This window comes from Diceros bicornis, chromosome 1 (assembly GCF_020826845.1).
Source record: "Diceros bicornis minor isolate mBicDic1 chromosome 1, mDicBic1.mat.cur, whole genome shotgun sequence".
Classification (NCBI taxonomy): Eukaryota; Metazoa; Chordata; class Mammalia; order Perissodactyla; family Rhinocerotidae; genus Diceros; species Diceros bicornis.
Genome location: NC_080740.1, coordinates 78,417,520 through 78,438,241, shown reverse-complemented (window position 1 = coordinate 78,438,241; position 20,722 = coordinate 78,417,520). Strand labels below are relative to the sequence as shown.

Genomic DNA, 20,722 nt, shown 5'->3' with positions numbered 1-20,722 from the left:
GCCAAAAATCAGAATGAACAGGGGGACCATGGAAAGCAAAACAATTGTAGCCATGAGCTGAGCAATTTCACGGACATCTTTTGATATAAATCATTCACAAATAAATACATGAATTTTAATTTATCCAATTTCCAGAGATACAATTAAGTGCACATAAATTCAAGTGTTTTGCCATTTGTGTGGCAAAACACAGAACTTTCAGAAGTCGCTATACTAAACAGGTTACAAAAATTACTTTTCTCCTTTGGAATCTTTTAAAATTTATTTCCAAAATATTAAAAGTATACTCATTGTAGAAAATTTGGAAAATATTTTTTAAAAATCACTTGTAATCATACTTATGGGAGAGAACTCCAAATATCCTATGTAAAAAAGTGAAGAAATGGATAGTACCAAGCACAGCCCTCCTCCCCCAAGACCCCACCTCTAGGCACGTGGCAAGTCCAATGCTATGTTTGCTAATTATCTGTGCTCTAGGCATTTCCACAATAGACCTGTGAAATAAGTGGTATTCCTCCCACTTCACCCTAAAAAGAACCTGAAACTCAGTAGGAAAAATAACTTGCTAGGAGCAAGAAGTGGAATCACATTCAAATCCAGATTTGATCTTTTTCTCACTATACATAATACTGCCTTCAAGCCAGAAAATTCTCTTGACTAACCTATACCCTTGAATTAGAGTGTACTGCCATATTTACTGCTAATGATATGATTTGGTTTTCAAAGAGATAGGATTTAATTTAGACTCCATTAGCAATTTCTTCCATAGGTTCTGCTATTGGAGAGTTGGATGTTTCCTACTTCCCTTTGAAAGTTGCTGAAATGTTTACTATTTTGTATTAAAATCCATGTAAAATAAGCACATACCTTTAACTACGTAAGACAGTGGTTTAAGCATGTAACACAAAAATGGTCTGAGAAATATTTAAGATGCATTTTTTTCTTCACACATTCAGGTCCATATCTCAGGCTGTTTTCCTATGTTGGTAATGAAATTTTTCTGAATTCATTCTTATTCTGCAGACAAAGATACATTCAGGACCTGTAGCATATACTTGTGAATCTATAGGTGTAATCTGTGAATATACAGGAGAATAGGAAGTCTCATAATCCTGAATGCTTAATACGTTGGGCTCATTAAAAGCACGTTCTGAAGATTCCACACATCCTAAAGCACATCGATAAGAAACTGATTTAAATAAAGTATGGTTCATTCATTGATACAAGGGAACAAATGCTGCCACTAAAGAATATCTGGTTCCTTCTCTTTGGTGCTTTGCTTGTATGTGGTGGCCTGTGAGGCTGTTGGTACAGTGCCTTGTGGGCTGGGGACGGGCGAGCTCCTTGACCAGGTGCAGTGGCCCACATGGTCACTGGCATCAGGCCCAGGGGTCAGGGATGCTCAACTGGTTCATGGAGGCCTGAGTGATGAGGGGAGTGGAGGGGACTTGATGTGATCAGAAGAATGGTTCTTATCAATGACTTGAGCAAATGAGTAAATACATTGAGAATAATGGGAGCTAGGTTTCTCTGTCAGAGAAAGGAGCTACAAATACGGAAAGAAGGAAGCTAAAATAAACCCTGTGGAGCAATACTGGAACTGGAGGTATCAATGTGAATTTATGGTTCCTTTAAATGTATAAGGATGTCAAAAATATCAAGATCATGAAAGGGAAAAAAAGACTGAGGAACTGTTCCAGATAGAAGCTAAAGCAAGACGATAACAAATACCAGGAGACGTCCCGGTTCAAGATGGCGACGTGGGAGGATCCTGAACTCCCCTCCCCCCACGGACACACTGAGTCCACAGCTACTTAGGGAACCATTTCCTCTTAAAAAACCTAAAGGCTGGCTGAGTGATGACTATACATCAGGCAAACAGGAAGAAAGCTACAATAAAGCGGGTAGGAGAGGCTGGGACACAATCTCTCCACAAACTCCACCCCCGGGGCAGCAACCCACAATCAGGCAGGAGCTCTAAACCTGGAGCTTCTCCCTGAGGAGCGGGGGCTTCAAACCCCACATCGGGCACAGCAACTTTTAACACATGCACTTGAGAGATGAGCCCCCCAAACATCTCATTTTGAAAACCAACGGGGCTCGCATCCTGGGACCCACAAGAAGGTAGATCTGAGAAAGGCTCTTACAGGGCTCTCGTGCTAGGACTCACTCACCCCAGGGCCCAGCTCAGAGGCAGCAGATGGTATGAAGACAAAGTGAAGGACGCTCACCTGCTTATATTAAAACTTCGGCCTGCAGGGCAGGTATCTAAGTTAACACACACATCTAGGAGCCTGCTGGAAAACTCTCCCGGACGGAGACTGGTGGGCGTCATCTTCCCGCGCTCCCTTTGCTCCAGAGCACCAGTACGTCCAGAAGAGAGCCTTTATCTGTGCCTGGTGCCTCGATTTTTGCGGCTGCCGCCCAGGGGATGCCTCTTGATCACCTGGCTCTGGAAGCCAGGGCGGCCTGTGTTCCTGGTCACATGGGACTTTAATAATCGGTGTCACCCAGAAAGGAGCTCATACGCCCATCTGGTGCCCCGATTTTTGTGACTGCTGCCAGGGGACACCTCTACATTGCCTGGCTCTGGTGGCCAACGGGGCTTGCGCTCTCTGGGTCCTACAGGACTGTAACCAACAGAGAAAGAGTTCTTAACAGCTACTGGCCCCAGGGCACACCAAGTGGCAATAGACCCAGGGGCTCCATCTTTCTACAAAGAAGGAGGCCTTTCGGCTAATCATGACTGTGGCCTGAGGGCAGGCTTCTAATTAAACTTGCATCTAGGGGCTGACTGTAATCCTTTCCAGAGACCTTGGAGGGTGGGCGCTGTCTTCACACCTTGTCGTGCTCCACAGCGCCAGCATCTCCTGGAGGGGAGCTTTACAGTGCCTGGTGCACTGGTTTTTGTGGCTTACGCCCAGGAGACGCCCCTTGATCCCCTGGCTCTAGTGGCAGGAGGGGCTTGCGTTCCTGGGTCCCATGGAACTGTGGCATTAGGAGAGATGGTTATTGGCAGGCTATCACCCCCATGGCACTGCGCAGACAGCAGACTGAGGCACAGCCCCTAGTCTTTCTGCGGAGGCGGCGACTTGACTTGTCCTGAAGCCTCAAACTGAGGGCAGGTTTCGGGTCTGGCACACGTTTAGTGGCCTAGAAGAGCTGCTCTCAGGAATGTCGGCTGTGCATGCCTTCTTTGTGCTCTCCCTCTGCGTTGCTCCAGCTCGCCGGTCCCTCCCAGAAAGGAGTTCATACACTCACCTGGAGCCCCAATTTTTGTGATTGCTGCCCAGGAGACACCTCCAGATCTCCTGGCAGCGTTGGCCAGCAGGGCTTATGCTGGCAGCCCCTCAGGACTGTATATATTTGCATACTTTTAACAGCTGCTGCCTGAGGGTCTGGCTTCCAGTCAGCCTGAATCAAAGTGCTGAGATCCTTCCCTTTGGGCCAGTGACAGGTCTCGGCACACCCTCAACTACTGGGAGCTATTAAAAATACAACAAGCTGCTTACACAAGCACAGAGCTTTGAGCTGGGACAGGGCTTAATAAAAAGGTTCATCTCCTACATGAGTCCACTGGCCCAAGACTGGGAGAGGTGGCTGTTTTATCTACTGTACACAAACCAACACAGAGAATCAAGTGAAATGAAGAAACAGGGGACTAGGTTCCAAATGAAAGAACAAAATAAAACTTCAGGCAAAAACATTAATGAAACGTAATGCCACAAGTAATCCTGGATTGGACAGACTTATAAAGGACATTACTGGGACGACTGATGAAATGTGAATAGGGTCTGTGAATTAGATAATATTGTATCAAGGTTAACTTGTCGATTTTGACAGTTATATTACGGGGTTATGTGGAAGTGCCTTCTTATTTGTAGAAAACATGCACTTAAGTTAATACACTAAGTGGGTGATTAGGCATCATAGCTGCAAGTTACTTTTAAACGGTTCAGGAAAAAAACATGACGTAGCATATCATGCGTGTCTACGTAAAAAGAAAGAAAAATGACAGGATAAATGTGGCTCAATGTTAACAATTGGGGAAGTGGAAGGGGGAATGTAGGCATTCTCTATGCTACTACAGCAACTTTGTTGTAAGATCAAAATTTCAAACTTAGAAAAAAAGGGGGGGGACAACATTCTTTATAACTAACATAGATTCCAAGGCATATTAAATGAAAAATAAGTGCAGAAAAATGTGTATTATGCTACCCTTTGTGTAAATAAAGGGATGGTGAGAGTATGCACACACATATACGTTATGAGAGTGTATTCTTATATATGCAGAGTGCCTCTACAAACATACCAGTATCTGATCTACACTGGTTGCTTCCACAGATGGAAAACAGGGAGCTGGAGGAATGGATGAGAGAGAGGTTTTTTTACTTTGAAAATCTGAATTTGTTACTATGTGAAACAAAGTAACTTAAAAAACAAAACAACAGAAAGCTTCAATTCAGTGGTTGCCAAATGCAAGTGCCAGGCTGGCTACCCTAGAAGCACCTGGGGAATATTTAAAACTAGATTAGCAGGCATCAATTTCAGAAATTCTATTTCAGTGGGTCCAGGGTAGGGCTCAGGTATCAGTAAAATTTCCCTAGTTAATTATAAAACATAGTATGGTTTGGGAGTTGCTGTTTTAACCAAATCACCCAAATCTGATCCTCTCTAAACTCAAAATTCTAAGTAATTTAGGAAATTAGAAACAAATATTTTTGTCCAATGAGAGAATAAGATCATAATATAGGGAAAGAATACCCCACAAGTGAAATCAGAAGATCTGAAACCAGGGTTTGCACTGAAGCCTGAAGAGCAGCTGAGTCATAAGTGTCACTCTGCCTTTCTGCTTCCTTATTAAGGACTAAAAAAATACTGTTGAGGCTGAGGGCACCTGAATATTACTTAGTATAAATAATATATCCACATAGTCTGCATTCTTCAAAAGGAACATCCTGCGTAAATACATACCAAGATTACCAAGTTACTTTTAGTTAAAAAACAATCAGCTGGCACAAGTAAATACAGTATGTGTAACATTCTAGATCTCAAGTAGTGGGTTCACCAGCCTTCATTTGATTACTGTGTTTTATATCTCAATATATTAACTATATTCTCTGGTATGCATGTGACATGATGAGAATGTAATTTTAAAAAGTTAAAGCAACAAAACAACAATTAGTTTAGACATTTGGTCCTTTACGTTTTTTAAAAAGAGAAATAAAGACAAGAAAACAAAGCGTTACCATGCCAGCAGTACATATTTATTATTAATCATGAATGGTCAAAAGACTTACAAGGCCCATTATTAGTATAACCACACATATGAAATATCACTTAGTGTGACATGGAGTGAAAAGGACAGTTTTATATATATATTAAAAAAATACACATACACCCATACTCTCCTCTCAAGTGCTCACCGTACACTGCTACAAAAGCAGGAGTCATCAAGCTGCAGGAGTTCCAGTATACATAACACGTTGAAATGTCTCGAGCATAAAAACCGTACGTAAGTTGCAAAAATAAAGTTTTTCTTCAAACATTTTGATCTGAGCTCAGGCAAAGCAAATAATAAACACCAATGATTTTCATACTATTTAACACACTTTAAAACATAAAAGGGTCAACAGTTGCAAAAGGCCTGAAAATGTAGAGGTAACAGGAATGAACAATGCATTTCATCCAAAAAAGAAGTCTACAGCAGATCTGTTTCATCCTGGCTCTCAAATATTTAAGAATCATAATTTACGCAAACAGCAAGCTAAGCCAGAACAAACAAAATGATGAACAGAAAAGTCATTACTTCAAACAAGGCATTATTGCCCTTAGTTTCTTTAGACAATTTCACTAGTGCAAGAGCATCATTTACCTGAAAGATCATGAGTCACAATTAAAGAGCACTCTTACAAAACTATCTCCTTTTTTCTTTAAAAAGTGCCACATACTATACTTCTCGTTAAAAAAAAAAAAGACCACACATACACTAATGAAAAACCGTTTGTCTCCATCTCTTGTCAATGAGGAAAGGCCAGAGTGATTCTTTGATTCCAATTCGAAACGGTGTTCGCTGGCCAATGCCCAAGGTCTCTAATTTGGAGCAGTCAAGCTGAGCATTTCTTGGACGTTGTGCTCCTAAGACAGGACTGTCAGTTATCTTTAAAGAAAAATAAAAACAAAAAACAAATGAAAAGCCACATATTGAGGTTTTATATTCCCTCCTTTACTTTGCCTTCAGTGCAAGAAATCGAACGTGATCCCTGAAAAAAATAAACCAAAAGTCTGCCACAATCAAGACAATATTTTTACTATAAACTTCACCAACAGTCAGGGTCTTCTTTATACATGCTAATTTAGAGAAAAGCAAGAATATAAACCGCAAACATACAAGCAAAGTTCATTTTGATTAGTACTGGAAAATGAAGTTATCCAACACTTCCAAAGCTACAAGAAAAATGTTATCAATAATACACTCTATAGTGATGGATCTGGATTTTCAAAAAGTGAGGTTTCACATGCCACGTACTTACAGGTCTTAAGTGACTGCTGGGGAGGTTGAAGGCATCGGCGATGGCACACGCCATTTCATACTTAGTCATCTGTTCGTTGCCAGACCAGTGAAAGGTTCCCTTAATTGATGGATCCTAACAAGGACACAAAACATTCAAAATAGTTTCAACTTTTGAGTTGAATGGAGTGGTAGGTTTGACAAGAAAGCTAATTTAAAAGGTCCAGGAATTAAAATGTATCCCTCCTCTCTGGAATGCATTCCACAAGACATCTAAAATTCCTATAAACATTACCAGCTAAACATAAAAAGCAATTTCTAGAATTTGCCTTAACAATTTTTTAAAATAAAAACATAACTGGCTCTGATTCTATTTAGTAGAAATCCTAAACATGATTACAGATTTTTATGGAATCACAGGCCAATTTAATGAGTATTTCCAATTATCCTAAGACACTAAAACCAAACCTTAATAGAACCATTTTTCAGGATGAGCTAATTAGTCATAAGATATTAAATACTGTCATAGTACAGATTTAAAATATACATAAATTTTTATGTATTAAACTTTAGTCATACTATTATTAATATTCTAAAATAGATCAGTTATTCTAATCTTTTTATGGATATTCTATTTTAGCTCCAACTTTTTCAAATGTTTAAAATTAAGTCCTATCCAAATATCTATTTAAAAAATTACAAATTAGGGGCCGGCCCAGTGGCAGAGCAGTTAAGTGTGCGCACTCCTCTTCGGAGGCCTGGGGTTCACAGGTTCAGATCCCAGGCGCACACCGACGCACCACTTGTCAGGCCATGCTGTTGCAGCATCCCATATAAAGTAGAGGAAGATGGGCACAAATCTTAGTGTCTCTGTCTCTGTCTCTCTCTGTCTCTCTCTGTCTCTGTCTCTGTCTCTCTCTCTGTCTCTCTCTCTCTCTCACACACACACACACACACACACACACACAAATTACACATTATTCTTAAAGGGGCTGAAATTATAAATTCCTATGTAGATTCTTCTTTGGCATTACACAGATCTTCAATAGGGGAACTTCTTAAAAGACAGCAGATTTTGTTACCCAAATACAAGTTTTCAGTCATTTTGCAATGAAAGAATGACAGGGTCCATAGTATTTGAGAAATAAATTCAAACTCAAGAGCATAATATTTTTATTATTCATAAATATAGCCTACTATTTGTAAACTACTTTTGTTTGGTCTCCTTATAGTTTTAAAAAAAACACTTTAATTTTCGCTCATTAATGGGATTTTTACTCATTCACAGAATTTTTACTAAGATGGAAGTTAGAAACTCGTCCTTCCAAAGGTGCTCACCAGCATTCTCTTCTCAGCTAACTGACGACACACAGTGGCTACGTCTTTGACATGTGTGGGGAACCTCTGCTGCCAGTGGTCCATGTTCGCTGACTTGTTGCTAAACTGCACTTTATCAAACATAATAGTCACGGCACTTTCTTCAAGCTTTTCAACTTCTCCATATAGAACAGGAATTCTCAAAACAGCAGCTCCTAGAGATTAATAAAAGCAGATAATATTTTAAAGCTGACTGGTTCTTAAGTCTTGATGTAAGATGAAAGTATGTGGATTTAAACAATATAGTAGTAGAAAGCTTGCAATATACCAAAATGACACCACTCACCTGTAATTATGCCCACTTAACCATGATCCTATTTTTAAATTTCTGTCATTTGGGGTACTCTTATACATAATTTCTTCATTATTATTATCATTAAAAATAAAATTGATCACGACAACTGAATGCAATGAGGGAAGCTTAATTGGATCCTAGATTAAAAAATAAAATGCAGGGGCCAGACCGGTGGCATAGTGGTTAAGTTTGCATGCTCCACTTTGGCGGCCTGGGGTTTGCAGGTTTGAATCCCAGGCACAGACCTACACACCACTCATCAAGCCATGCTGTGGCAGCATCCCATATACAAAATAGAGGAAGATGGGCACAGATGTTAGCTCAGGGCTAATCTTCCTCAGCAAAAAGAGGAAGATCGGCAATGGATGTTAGCTCAGGGCCGATTTTCCTCACACACACACACAAAAAAATGCAATAAAGGAAATTACTGGGACAATTGGGAAAATTCTTATATAGACTGTATATATTACAGTATTACATTAATGTTAAATTTCCTGAGTGTGATAACTGCGTTATAATTACATAAAGAACATCCTTGTTAGAAGAAACATGAGGAATTATTTTGGGGTGAAATTCAACTAATTCTCAATGAGTTCAGAAAAAAAAAGTATATGTATAAAACACACGTGACAAAACATTAACTGGCGCATCTATATAAAGAGTATGTTAGTGTTCACTACATAATTCTTGAGACCACTGATTAAGGAATTATGAGGTATTTAGATTTTATGTTGTTCCCTACTGAGGGGTTAAAACAAACTTTGGATAATTAACACTTCAGTTGAAAAATCAACAAAGTTTTTTTTTTTGACTGAGAAGAGCAGCCCTGAGCTAACATCTGTTGCCAATCTTCCTGGTTTTTCCGCTTGAGGAAGATTAGCCCTGACCTAACATTTGTGCCAATCTTTCTCTACTTTATATGTGGGTCGCTGCCAGAGCGTGGCTGACAAGTGGTGTAGGTCCATGCCTGGGATCCAAACCCGCAAACCTGCCCTGCCGAAGCAGAACACTCCAAACTTAACTACTATGCCATGGGGCCGGCCCCCAAACTTTTTAAAATTCAATTCTTAGACAACCGTATATAGATATGTATTCAAGGGTGATTCCTGCAGGATAATTTATAATACAAACAAACCTGAAAAACTAGATGTCTGTTAGTATGGTATCTATAATGGGGGATGCTTCTCAAGGATGCAGTACAGTCTAAGGCAGTAGTCTTAGTGCACAGGATTATTAAATCAAGTACTATGCAGCCACTGACAGGGAAAAGATATCCAAGAGATGGCTCCATTATATACTGAAATGCAAGTGTGTGGGGGGAAAAAAACAGGTAACAAAACAATATGCACAAAAATGCTTGCATACATAACCACATTTGGTGCCTCTCTCTCTGACGCAGCATTCTAAGAGAACTTTCACTCTACAATTTTTTCTTTCAGGGAGGGTATACTTTTCATAATCAGCACATACATATGTATATGTGTATGTATACACAAACACACATGAAAAAAGAAAAACCATACAAATAATAGAATACCTCAATCTAAGAGAAATGATATTGATCTGTTTTTCAAAAGTAGATTATAAGAAATTTGTATTATATGATTTGTTTTCTATATACAATGATATTTATGTATATACTGATACTGGAAAAAGTCTGCAAGGATTCACCAATTCTTTAGGCTTTCTAAAATTCTTATTTTTCTTTTTTATTAACTACACTCTCTAATTTTTCTCCAATTATTTGTGTTCCTTGACTTTTTTTTTTAAAATTAAAAATGTACATATATATCAAACAAAAAGGAATCCTCAAAAACAATCAGAGGCTGAAGACACTGTCTTACCTAAATTGTTCTTCAGGACAGCCTTTTCTCCTTCTAATTTTGTTTTGCCATACAGATTTAGGGGCCTTGGTATGTCTTCCTCCCTATAAGGTGGATTTGTTCCATCGAAAACATAATCTGAGCTAATGTAGATTAGAAATGCTCCAATTGCAGCTACAAAAAAGGCAAAGAAAAAAATCTATTAAATTATTACATGACGGTACTCTTTACTGGAATTTATAACAGCTTATTCACCATATATAAAATCAAATCTCTCATACGCGATCTACAAACCTTTAATCTTTACAAACTCGGCAATCATTTACTATTTTATGAAGATTTCATCAAGTCATCATTACCTGCTTCCTTTGCTAAATTCCCAGAAGCATCCACATTAAGTTGAGAAGCAGCCTCTGGCTGATTTTCTACAGCATCTGGCCTTCTCTCTGCTGCACAATGTACTATGACATGGGGCTGGAAGTCAAGCATGGATGTATTTTTAACCCAAGAAGGAATAAAACAGAGGAACTATAGTCTTCTAACAGTAAATTAATTTATAGAAAAATGTTTGTTACATCGACATTCCTTCAACTAAAGAATCATTGTAATTTTTAATGCAGTTTTGCCACAATTCCCTTTTCCAAGGTTCAAACTTCCTTAAAGATAAACATAGGCCCTGAAAAGGAAAGAGCAATTTAGCAGTCCCTAGGCAAAACCAGACAAAACTCTGCGTCAACAACTGTATTTCTAAATGAGAATGAGCTTCATCCCATACCTTGGATGGGAGAAAGAGCTATCCTTTATATAATTAATATAGCCTAAATATTTGATAAATCTATGTTAAAGGGAGAGGAATATCAATTGCAATTTTTTTTTTCTTTGTGAGGAAGATCAGCCCTGAGCTAACATCCGTGCTAATCGTCCTCTTTTTGCTGAGGAAGACTGGCTCTGAGCTAACATCTATTGCCAATCCTTCTCCTTTTTTTCCCCCAAAGCCGCAGTAGATAGTTGTATGTCATAGTTTCACATCCTTCTAGTTGCTGTGTGTGGGACGTGGCCTCAGCATGGCCGGAGAAGCGGTGCATTGGTGCACGCCTGTGATGCGAACCCGGGCCGCCAGTAGCGGAGCACGTGCACTTAACCGCTAAGCCACAGGACCAGCCCTCAATTGCAAATTAAATTCAAAAATTCAAATCTCTTAGACCAATCATTTAAAGAAAACCAACTATCTATAAAAATTATATTCCCCGGGCCTGCCCGGTGGCGTAGTGGTTAAGTGTGCACGCTAAAAGCTGCGGCTGCCCGGGGTTCGGATCCCGGGCGTGCACTGACGCACCGCTTGTCAAGCCACACTGTGGCAGTGTCCCATATGAAAACTGGAGGAAGACGGGCACGGATGTTAGCCCAGGGCCAGTCTTCCTCAGCAAAGAGGAGGATTGGCATCAGATGTTAGCTCAGGGTTATCTTCCTCACAAAAAAATAAAAATAATAAAAAAAATAAAAATTATATTCCCAATTGAGCATTTTGTATGCCACCTATATGCTAAGCACTGTGTGAGGAGTAAGGATTTCGTAATCTAGTGGATAAGACAGATATGTAAAGAGACTGCTTCAATATAATGTGACAGATGTCAACATAGAAGAATGAGGAGGGTCCTTTGTAAAGAAGGGGCACCTACTTCCCAGAGGAGCTGAGCTAGAGGTAAAATTTGGGAAGGCCACTGACAGACAGGCCTTAGTACACCCACATACCCAACTTCCTCCTTCCCAACAACTGCTTGAGGAAGCATGATCTTAGCGTTGTTTTCAAACTTAATGTGCATAATTTGAGGTGCTTCTTAAAATGTAGAATCCTGGGCTCCATCATAAACTCACTGACTTAAAATCTCCAGGAGAGAGGCTTAAGAACACGTTTCCCAAGCGATTCTGATGCAGGTGTCCCTTGGACCATATTCTTAAAGAGAACTTGAACTCCTGATTTGATCAGAGGTGGAACAGAACCTAAATTTTCCTGTGACCATGGCCAACAAGTTACTTAACCTCTCTAGACCTTTGTCATCTCTAAAACGGAAACGATAATTTCACAGTGTTGTAAGGTTTACAGATAATATTGAAAAAGCATTTGTACAGAAAGTGGTACTTAGAAGAGCATTTCATAAACAAGCTTTTATAAAATGCTTAATATTTTTGTCTTTTTTCAACCTATGTCACAATCTACTCTTTTTAAGGATTGCATTTACTTTGCAACGCTAAAAATAAATAAGTGCACTATACATTGTTATTGCTTTATAGGTTAGAGCTTAAGTATAGTAACTTCCTTGAGAGCAAGAAATTTTCTGTATCATCCAGACAATTCTTAATATAGTTTACAACTGTTAAAATAAACAGACTAAACCATACCTGAAAATCATAAACGATGTGATGAACTGCCTCAGAATCCAATAGATTAACCTGTTCAAATTTTGGCATTGCTCTTCTAAAACCACAGCCGAAGGCATGCCAATTATTCTGCTTAAATTCTTTGTACACAGCTCTGCCAAGAAGCCCAGTGGCACCAGTAACCAGGACCCGCCTACTCGGGATGTTAACTTCCTCCTAAAAGGTGAAAGAAGGAGAAAAGAATTATTTACTTTGAAAATATTCTCTCCATGAAATTAGTCAACGTCATCGTTCACTTAATACTTCAAAGCCAGGGCCGGCCCAGTGGCACAGCGGTTAAGTGCACACGCTCCACTTCGGCAGCCCAGGGTTCACAGGTTCAGATCCCAGGCGCGTACCGACCCACCACTGGTCAAGCCATGCTGTGACGGCGTCCCATATAAGGTAGAGGAAGATGGGCACAGATGGTAGCCCAGGGCGAATCTTCCTCAGCAAAAAGAGGAGGATTGGCATTGGATGTTAGCTCAGGGCTGATCTTCCTCATAAAAAAACAAACAAACAAACAAACAAACAAAAACTTCAAAGTCTAAGCAGTTTGCTTCACGTCCGAAATCTATAAGCCAATTCTTAAGCTAGAAAAGAGATTAATCAATCTGCATCAATTACTGCATCACATAAGAAAAAGTTTTAATAATCTTACCCAAGAAAAGGTATCTAAGATCATACTGCAGGGAATTACCTAAACAACTAGATTTAGATATCTTGTGTTAAGGATGAAAAATCTTATTTTGATGATCAATGATGTCCAAATGAGTAATAAACAGCAATTTTAGTTGTGTTCTTCAGTTTATAAAAATGCACAATTAGTTTTAAGCTTACTTATTTTATGGCCTGATTAAATATTTGGGCTATATTCCACCAATATGTCTACAAGTTGACATTTCTGGTCTTCAGTTTTTAATCCCATGTTTTCTTCCAAATCTCACTGAGATAACGTATTTTGATAGGTGGAGTTAGAATTTACACATTTCACAGGAATTTACGTGGAGAAAAAACCAATTTGGTCCTTACAGCACTAATATCTTTCTAAGTTTAAGAAAACTGGTAAATGTTCCTAAGTTAACTCCAAATTTACCCACATAGACCAGTTAAAACTAATAAACACAGATAGAGGATAAGAAAAAAGAAAAAAAAACTAAAATATTTTAAACTGACCCATGTTGCTATTGTAAAAATGAAAAAATTCCTTACAGACTGAAATGGAAAGGAACTACTATTTAGGAAACAATTTAAGTTCTACGTTTCCAAGGCAAGTTTCAAAAATTTCCCTTCTTCCCAACACAGATAACAACAAACTTCCTCCTAGACTCTTGAATGAAGTCAACATTTACTATTAAAAACAACAAAAAGTTTTACTATATTTCATCAACTTGAGGCCTTTTTATTTCAAACGTTGTTATAGTCACCTAATTCTGAGCTGTCAAAAACTTCAAATATGCATACAATAACCAAAGACCTTTCTTTCCACCCTTAGTTCAGCTGAATAACTTAGCAGACTATACTTTTAAAAAAACAAAAGGCCACCGAAATCAAATATTTCTATCATAGGAAAGACCTGAAATAAAATGGCTGACAGACAGTATGAAGGTAAATTCTTAAAGATATCTTTTCTTTAGTTCAATCAATTTCCACACATTTTAAAAGTTGAAGAAAAATTCACCTAGGTTGTCTGTTGCAAAACTTGGCTCTAAGCCAACTGATCTCTGAAAACAAAGATTTCAGCCAGCAAAATATTCTCTTTGAATTCTGGCAGGAAAACAGCTCTACAAAGACTGAATTATAAAGAGCAGAAAACAGGCCCAAGTCTAGGAGAGATACAATCAGAAAACAACTTACACAGGATAAATACCATGAAGACCCCTGGGAAAATACTGTTAAGAAAGCTACGATTTGGTTCCTTCTGAGTTTTTCATTTTACTTCACTCTAAAGAAGCAAAGGAATAGACAGCAGTTCTTAGGTCACTGGTTCTCCGGCTTCAGTGTGGATCAGAATCACCTGGAAGGCTTTCAGACCCAGCAGATCCGGGGTAAGGGCTGATACAAGCGCCCAGGTGCTGCTGCTGATGGTGATTTGGGAACCGGACTTTGGGAACTGTAATCTTGAACTCGAGGAAAGTTCCAGGCTTTTCTCAAGATAAATTTCTCTTCTTCAAACAACCGAATAAATTGCTATCTACCTTTCTAGAAGCAACAATATCTTTCCCCCTTAAAAAGGAAAACTAGAAAAAGAAGTCAAAGAACAAACATAATAATCTAAAAAGCTTACTAAACAGTAAATTGTTACTAAATGATGAAGTAAATTCATCCTTCACTGATTTTGTGAAGCACACTTTTTCCTCATTTTAAGATCTCTGTTAAATGAATCAAACAGAGATGCATCTTATGAATGCATCATAGTTTGGTGTTTGCTTTAGTGCAGCTTAAACTAAGGGTCCAGATGATCTTATAATCAAGAGCATCTTAGATTTGATGAAATACAGTGTTCTAAAGTCATAAGCACAACAAAGTTCTTTAGGGACTACAATACACTTAATTTAAAAAAAGGATGGGAGCTGTGTAGAGAAAAATACAAGCTTATATCCTTATACCCTGGGGCAATATGTAAGGTCCCTAAAAGAAAATATGAAACAGTTCACAGTACTCGGTGGTCAGATGTCACTGCTCAAAATTTTCTTTATTAAAAGAGCAGAGATCTGAAGTGCAAGCAATTTCTCAAACAGAAATGATTCTGCACAATTGTACACTTGTTATATAAACCTACATCATACTTTTTGATCATAAGAATAGCCTTGTTAGGCAGGGCAGTTATTATTTCCAAAGTGAGGAACCTGAAGTCTAGAGGTTAAAGGTTTTGCCCACAGTAACGGGGAAAATGTTGGGACCAGAACTTAGGTCGTCTTGCTTCTATGGTCAGCCAAATACATACAGAGTTGTCTCAATCCTTTGAACTTATATTTGGTTTCATGATGATTAAATTTAATCTGCTCTGCCACAAACTGCAGTATTGAGAAGTTACTCCATCTCTGCTGATCTAATTCCTCATTGGTAAAATGAGGCATTTGAACAAGATGACTAAGGGTCTTCCAGCTTTACAGTTCTAAAACTCTAACATTTTCCATGTTATCCTTACCACAAAGGGGTCTCAATAGAGTGAAAGGAGCTTCATTTACTTAAATAACTTTTCCTCTTTTCACATAATTCTCTTGAGACTCATTGAGCACCTTCTGTCACCAGTAAGGAGCCAAAACAAGATTTTTTCATTTGGATTGCAACTTTATTGGTGGTTGGCAAATAAAATATGCATCACTCTGAAATTAAAAGATGCCAAACAAAAATAACTGTTCTATTTTTGAGTTTCTATATACAAACAGAACTCTACCTGAAGCTTTTAAAAGCATAGTTTTGATTTTTTTCTTTTTAAAAGAAAAGAAATACTCCTCTAAAAACTACTTTGGACGATTACTCTATAAATTATTTTAGTCCTGCAAAACAGGAATGTCCAAACACCTCGAGGAACTTACAATGGAATAAAAAGCTGTCTAGTTAACCCAAACCGCAATCAAGAGTTCAAAATATTCTGCCTGAAAAGCCTACTTTCTCAATTTTCATTATCTTATGGGTTAAGTATCTCAAACATCACTTTAAGTTACTCAGAGAACACATTTGCCTCTTATCGTATAAACTCTTAGACGTACAGAATTCAATAACTTCAGGTGACCAGGTTTATAGACACCAAAAAAATTCTCAAAAAATTAAATACATATAAATAAATGTGGAACTACTGCTCTTATGATACTATTTAATTAAATGACACCAAACTGTATAGGTAATGGGAGATAAAGAGCTCTTTCAAAAACGGTCCAAAGCAGTACTCTGGGACAGTGACTTCTACTTGAAGACACCTGCATCAACTTCTAACTAAAAATGTCCTAGAAAAAGTAAAGACTGAAACATTACTAACATCTAAAGAGGGATCTTCTTAAGTTTTAGTGGTAAATATAATAATACTTTGCTATTTTCAGAACCTCTTAAATTTGGCAAAGTTCCATATTCATGTCTTTAATTGGTCCTCACAACATTCCCCGGAGGGAGATCTTTCAGTAGACATTCCAAGACTTGTAAGAAACTTTTTATGATCCCATGACAACCTAGGTGACACTGGTCTAACTCCTGCTGTCACCCTATTGTACTCCACAGCCAGTATTATTAACAGAAACCATTAGTCTGCTTATCTAACATCAACTATAAGACTAGCTTCAAAATTCACTCATTCTCACGAGTGAATTTTAATTCCACAGGTTTTGAGAGCAGCAAATATGTGCCAAGCTTTTGGTTGTACCATTTTTAATGAAGGAAAACCCATTTCCATTAGTCTACTGAACTCCTACTGTGAAAACTGATTAAGCTTTATACATGCACATATACATACATGTATGCATATGCATACAAATTAAAGTAAACAATATGTAACATTATCTATTCAATATTGTTTGGGGTACATAAGAACAATACAGAGGTTTAATAGCCCATCCATCCTAACTTTACCCCCAAAAATCCCAAAGCGATTTGAAAACACTAAATATGGAACATTTTGGAGGCATAAACCTTTTGCATTATCGAAAACAGCCGTCTCCTAAATCCTTTCGTATAGCCATAAGACATACTAGTCTGGGCATTAACAGTCTTCTAATCCCCTGTGGACTGATGAATGCTGGGGGGCTTGGAACAGAATAGAGAGAATGGGGTGGGGTGAGGGGAGGGGGAATGCCAGGGATGGCTCTCGCAAACACAGTAATAGCCTTCCTTTATGCAACCTCCGTAGTGCTTCAAAGCCTGAGACAGTCAAACAGACCTGTATTTGAATCCCGGCTCCAACCTTACTCAATGAACTTGAGCCAAGGACTCACCCTCTAAGCCTCGATTGTCTCATCCGTAAAATGGAGCAAAAACAGATCTCACAGTTATGAGGATTAAAGTAAATAATACATGTAAAGTGCATAACAGTGCCTCGTATAAACTAAGAGTTCAGTAAATTGTCATCTCTAATACTGTCATAATTTCTGGAAAGCCTCCTTTCCCCTTCTTAGAGATACAACCTGGTAAGATCGAGGAAAACGAACAAAGGATGAAAAAGAAATTCAGGAAGAATCAAAACTGCAACAGCTCTGAAAATCCCTCTTCGTTCCTAGGAAGGCAGAAGATTCGGAAGTGAAATCCGACCTACTCATTTCCTGCCGCAGCAGCTGATAAAGAAAACACCGACGGGTGCGCGCCGAGATTAACAAACTTGGGGGCACCGCCCTCGCCTCCCGGGGCTGGAGAGGCGGCGCCGAGGCGAATCACGGCGGCGGCCCCGACTCGGCAAGACGCGCCTGGAAAACCACTCGAGCCTCCACGACCTGGCCCGTCTCCCTCTGCGCCCCCGACTCCGAGACCCCCGGGCCGACTCCCTCACCTCCACCAGCTGGCAGTTCCCAGGAACAAAGTGGATGGAGAGCTCCTTCTCCCTTCCCACCATGCCCGCCGTCTTCGCGCCGCCGCCGCAGCGACCGCCACTTCCCCAGCCCAGGATCGCTACGGGCCGCGGTTCCGTCGCCTTCGGCCCGCCTCCCCGAGTCCGGGCCGGCCCCCACTCACCACTTCCGGCTTCCGCCGCCCCGGCCGCGCGCGGTGATTGGCCACGCTCCGCCGACACCCCAGGCAGGGCGAGGGGGCCCTCCGGCCGCCCCTGGCCCACGCGCCAACTCGTAAGGGCTGCACGAAACAAAGGCCTCGGCCTTAAACAGCCAACACAAGTTTTATGTTGGGGGATTTGTTTCTCTGCTTTCTTTCTTCTTGTGTAGGGAAGGATTGAATCGGATTGCCTCGAGTTTCAATTTTGCAGACTGTGAGCAGTGCATAAGAAACAACTGGGCATGTAATATATATAAAGTGGGATAAAATATTTTAAAGACATGGGCAGTGAGGCGAGGGGAAGCACAATGGACATAGTATCTCTAGAGAGATTTAGAAAGAGGCATGGAATTAAAAAAGTGTTGGCATTTGAGTCATTAACACCTCAAGAACCCATTTGTCTTTCTGGGATGCTAAAAGAATAGTACGTGTGAAATTCCAAAGATGGCAAACCATTTTTAACAAGTTAAAAAGGTGGGGGCAAGGGGGATGAATTATTTGGGTGCCTCTTCAAAACGTAGATTCTCGGACCTGCCCAATAATCAGAATGAGAATCGGTGGGACTCCAGTTAGTTGATTTAACATGTGTTAAGAGCACCCTTAGAGAAGCAGCGCCTTAGGGGCTGCCGAGTTGGGCTACAGGTGCCGAGCCTCTGCAATCACCGAAAATTAAAGAAGGCACCAAGGGAAGAGAGCACTGCTGGACCTTCTGCCACCTGTAACGCGCGTCTTTTAAGTATAGATGAGAAATAGCTCTAAGTGTTGAGGCTGCCCTAGCAGGCAAATGATTGCCTTTCCAGTTCAAAACCTGCAAGTCCCCCGCCAGCCGCGGCGCCTGTGAAATTTACTCAGAAAAAAAAAAAAAACCAGCCTAGACCCTGTAGGGTTCCCCAACTTGTCACCGAACACTCTGAGTGTCCTTGTCCAGACACACGGGATACCAAGACCTACAAGTCGCCCACAAACGTGACTACTGCTTGGGATCTTTTCTAAAAGGCCTTATTTTCGTAATCCTTTTTGGTTTAAGCTTACAGCTAGAGACTAAGCAGCCTTTTTAAAAAGTTATTTCACGTCTGAGTCCCGTGACTTTCCTTCCTACCCAACCCCCAAGAAAAAAAACTCATTTCCTTCTTTGTGTAAATATAAAGTTTCTTTGGAACAGTAACGGAAGGGCGCCTGAGGCCCCTCACTTTTCGATTTTTGTTTTAATCCAGGCTGTTACTGTTAATCAGTTTTAGAAAGTCCTTCAGAGAACTGTCCCAGCACTAAACATGCATGATCTGCAAACAAAGAAAAGGCAAGTGTGAGTTCAGGGAAGCAGATTCAAGATCCTCTTAATCCTCCTCCCTTTAAAAACTGGGAAATTTTTTAAAGTTTCTAGTTGCAAGGTGTGATGCAATCTAATCTTTCTGGGAAAAAAATTAAGTGTTCAACGTGAAAAAGATTTAAGGACATGCATATGCAATTAGCATTTTGATGCTCAGAGCAGCCTTGCCTAGGGTGAGGATCAAAAAGAGTTTAGTTGCCTATTATTTGAGAATATGGTTTGATACTTGCCAGGTAAAACTTGGGTATAGTTCTAGGAGCATATGTTCGTGTATGATTTTTAATTATTCTGTTTAAAGATGAAAGTTTCTTTGTGAACAAAAACACCATCGTTATACAGACAATATTCAACTTCGTGTGGCTAAGACTATAAGTTTAAAGAGAGCATCCTGATTCATGCCAAGACAAAGAAGGGCTGGAGCACACAACTATAGATAAAATCCTTATTTATATAGAAACTTCGCCTACATCATTGCAAATAATCTGGTAAATGAAACTGCTGTTCTGTTTTGCATTTTATTTTTGTCAATTAACGAGACTTAGCTGAGCTCTCCGTAACCTGGTTCCCAAATTTAAATTGGTTTATTCTTGCATGTCCCAAAGTTATATGTTTCAAGGAAATGAATGACACCGTTTCTTTCTTTCTTTCTTTCGTTTTTTTTTTTAACACAACCTTCCGGCTTTTACCTGACATTCACTGGGATGCTTTTAAAGCAACTCTAACTCCAGAATACTTCATTTCATGAATAGCTAGCTCTTACCTGTTCCATGTCCTCCGGCATTTCAGGCATGATTCCAAAATTATCTCAGGAAAATAGAGTTGGGTTGTGTCTCAGCCTCTGCCTGCTCTGGCTCGGTCTTTGTTATGCCTGCACAGAGCGCAGGCACGCAAAAACGGGAGCCGCAGCTTCACTCGACCTTTTAAATTAGCATTTTGATTCCAATCCCAGAATCTCGTGCAGTTTTCCACATTGCAGTAAACTGGCAGCTGATTCCCCGTGGCGGTCTCGAAAATACCCAATGAGAAGTTTCATGTTTAATTGCCAGCCAAGTGAGGATTTATTAGCAAAACCATTAGGAAAACCAACTTATTTAAAAAAAAACTTCCTTGAAGACTTGTTGAAATTTTCTCTGTTGAAATTGAGTCCTGTTTTGAAATATTGTATCATTATGCCTTATTTCAACAGAATCTATTTCGTAAAGTTCTCCAGTGCTTCCCCCCACCCCCCACCCCCAGTGCTCTCTAATTAACTATGTCAAAGGACCGTAAGAGGCACC

The 20,722-nt window shown here is 39.6% G+C and overlaps 1 protein-coding gene across 2 annotated transcripts; it reads right to left on the bottom strand.

Annotated features, from left to right (window-relative positions):
- Nucleotides 1–5,245: 5,245 nt before the first annotated feature.
- MAT2B (methionine adenosyltransferase 2 non-catalytic beta subunit) lies at nt 5,246–20,363 on the bottom strand. Of its 2 annotated transcripts, none has more exons than XM_058545472.1 (7): nt 20,206–20,363; nt 12,407–12,601; nt 10,366–10,480; nt 10,028–10,180; nt 7,850–8,043; nt 6,534–6,647; nt 5,246–6,160 (listed from the first exon to the last, which is right to left on the bottom strand). In XM_058545472.1, the coding sequence occupies exons 1-7, from the start codon at nt 20,233–20,235 to the stop codon at nt 5,990–5,992; spliced, it is 972 nt and encodes a 323-aa protein (XP_058401455.1). In that variant the 5' UTR covers nt 20,236–20,363; the 3' UTR covers nt 5,246–5,989. The 2 variants fall into 2 exon arrangements, with proteins under 2 accessions (XP_058401455.1, XP_058401444.1); XM_058545461.1 differs by lacking the exon at nt 20,206–20,363 and adding an exon at nt 17,901–18,034.
- Between the last annotated feature and the right edge of the window lie 359 nt (nt 20,364–20,722).

Coding starts and splice junctions, on each gene's coding strand:
- MAT2B (XM_058545461.1), bottom strand. CDS start 17,963: ATGGTGGGAAGGGAGAAGGAGCTCTCCATCCACTTTGTTCCTGGGAAC. Junction 10,481..12,406: donor ACATCGTTTATGATTTTCAG/GTATGGTTTAGT, acceptor CTTGACTTCCAG/CCCCATGTCATAGTACATTG. Junction 8,044..10,027: donor TGTCCTGAAGAACAATTTAG/GTAAGACAGTGT, acceptor ATTAATCTCTAG/GAGCTGCTGTTTTGAGAATT.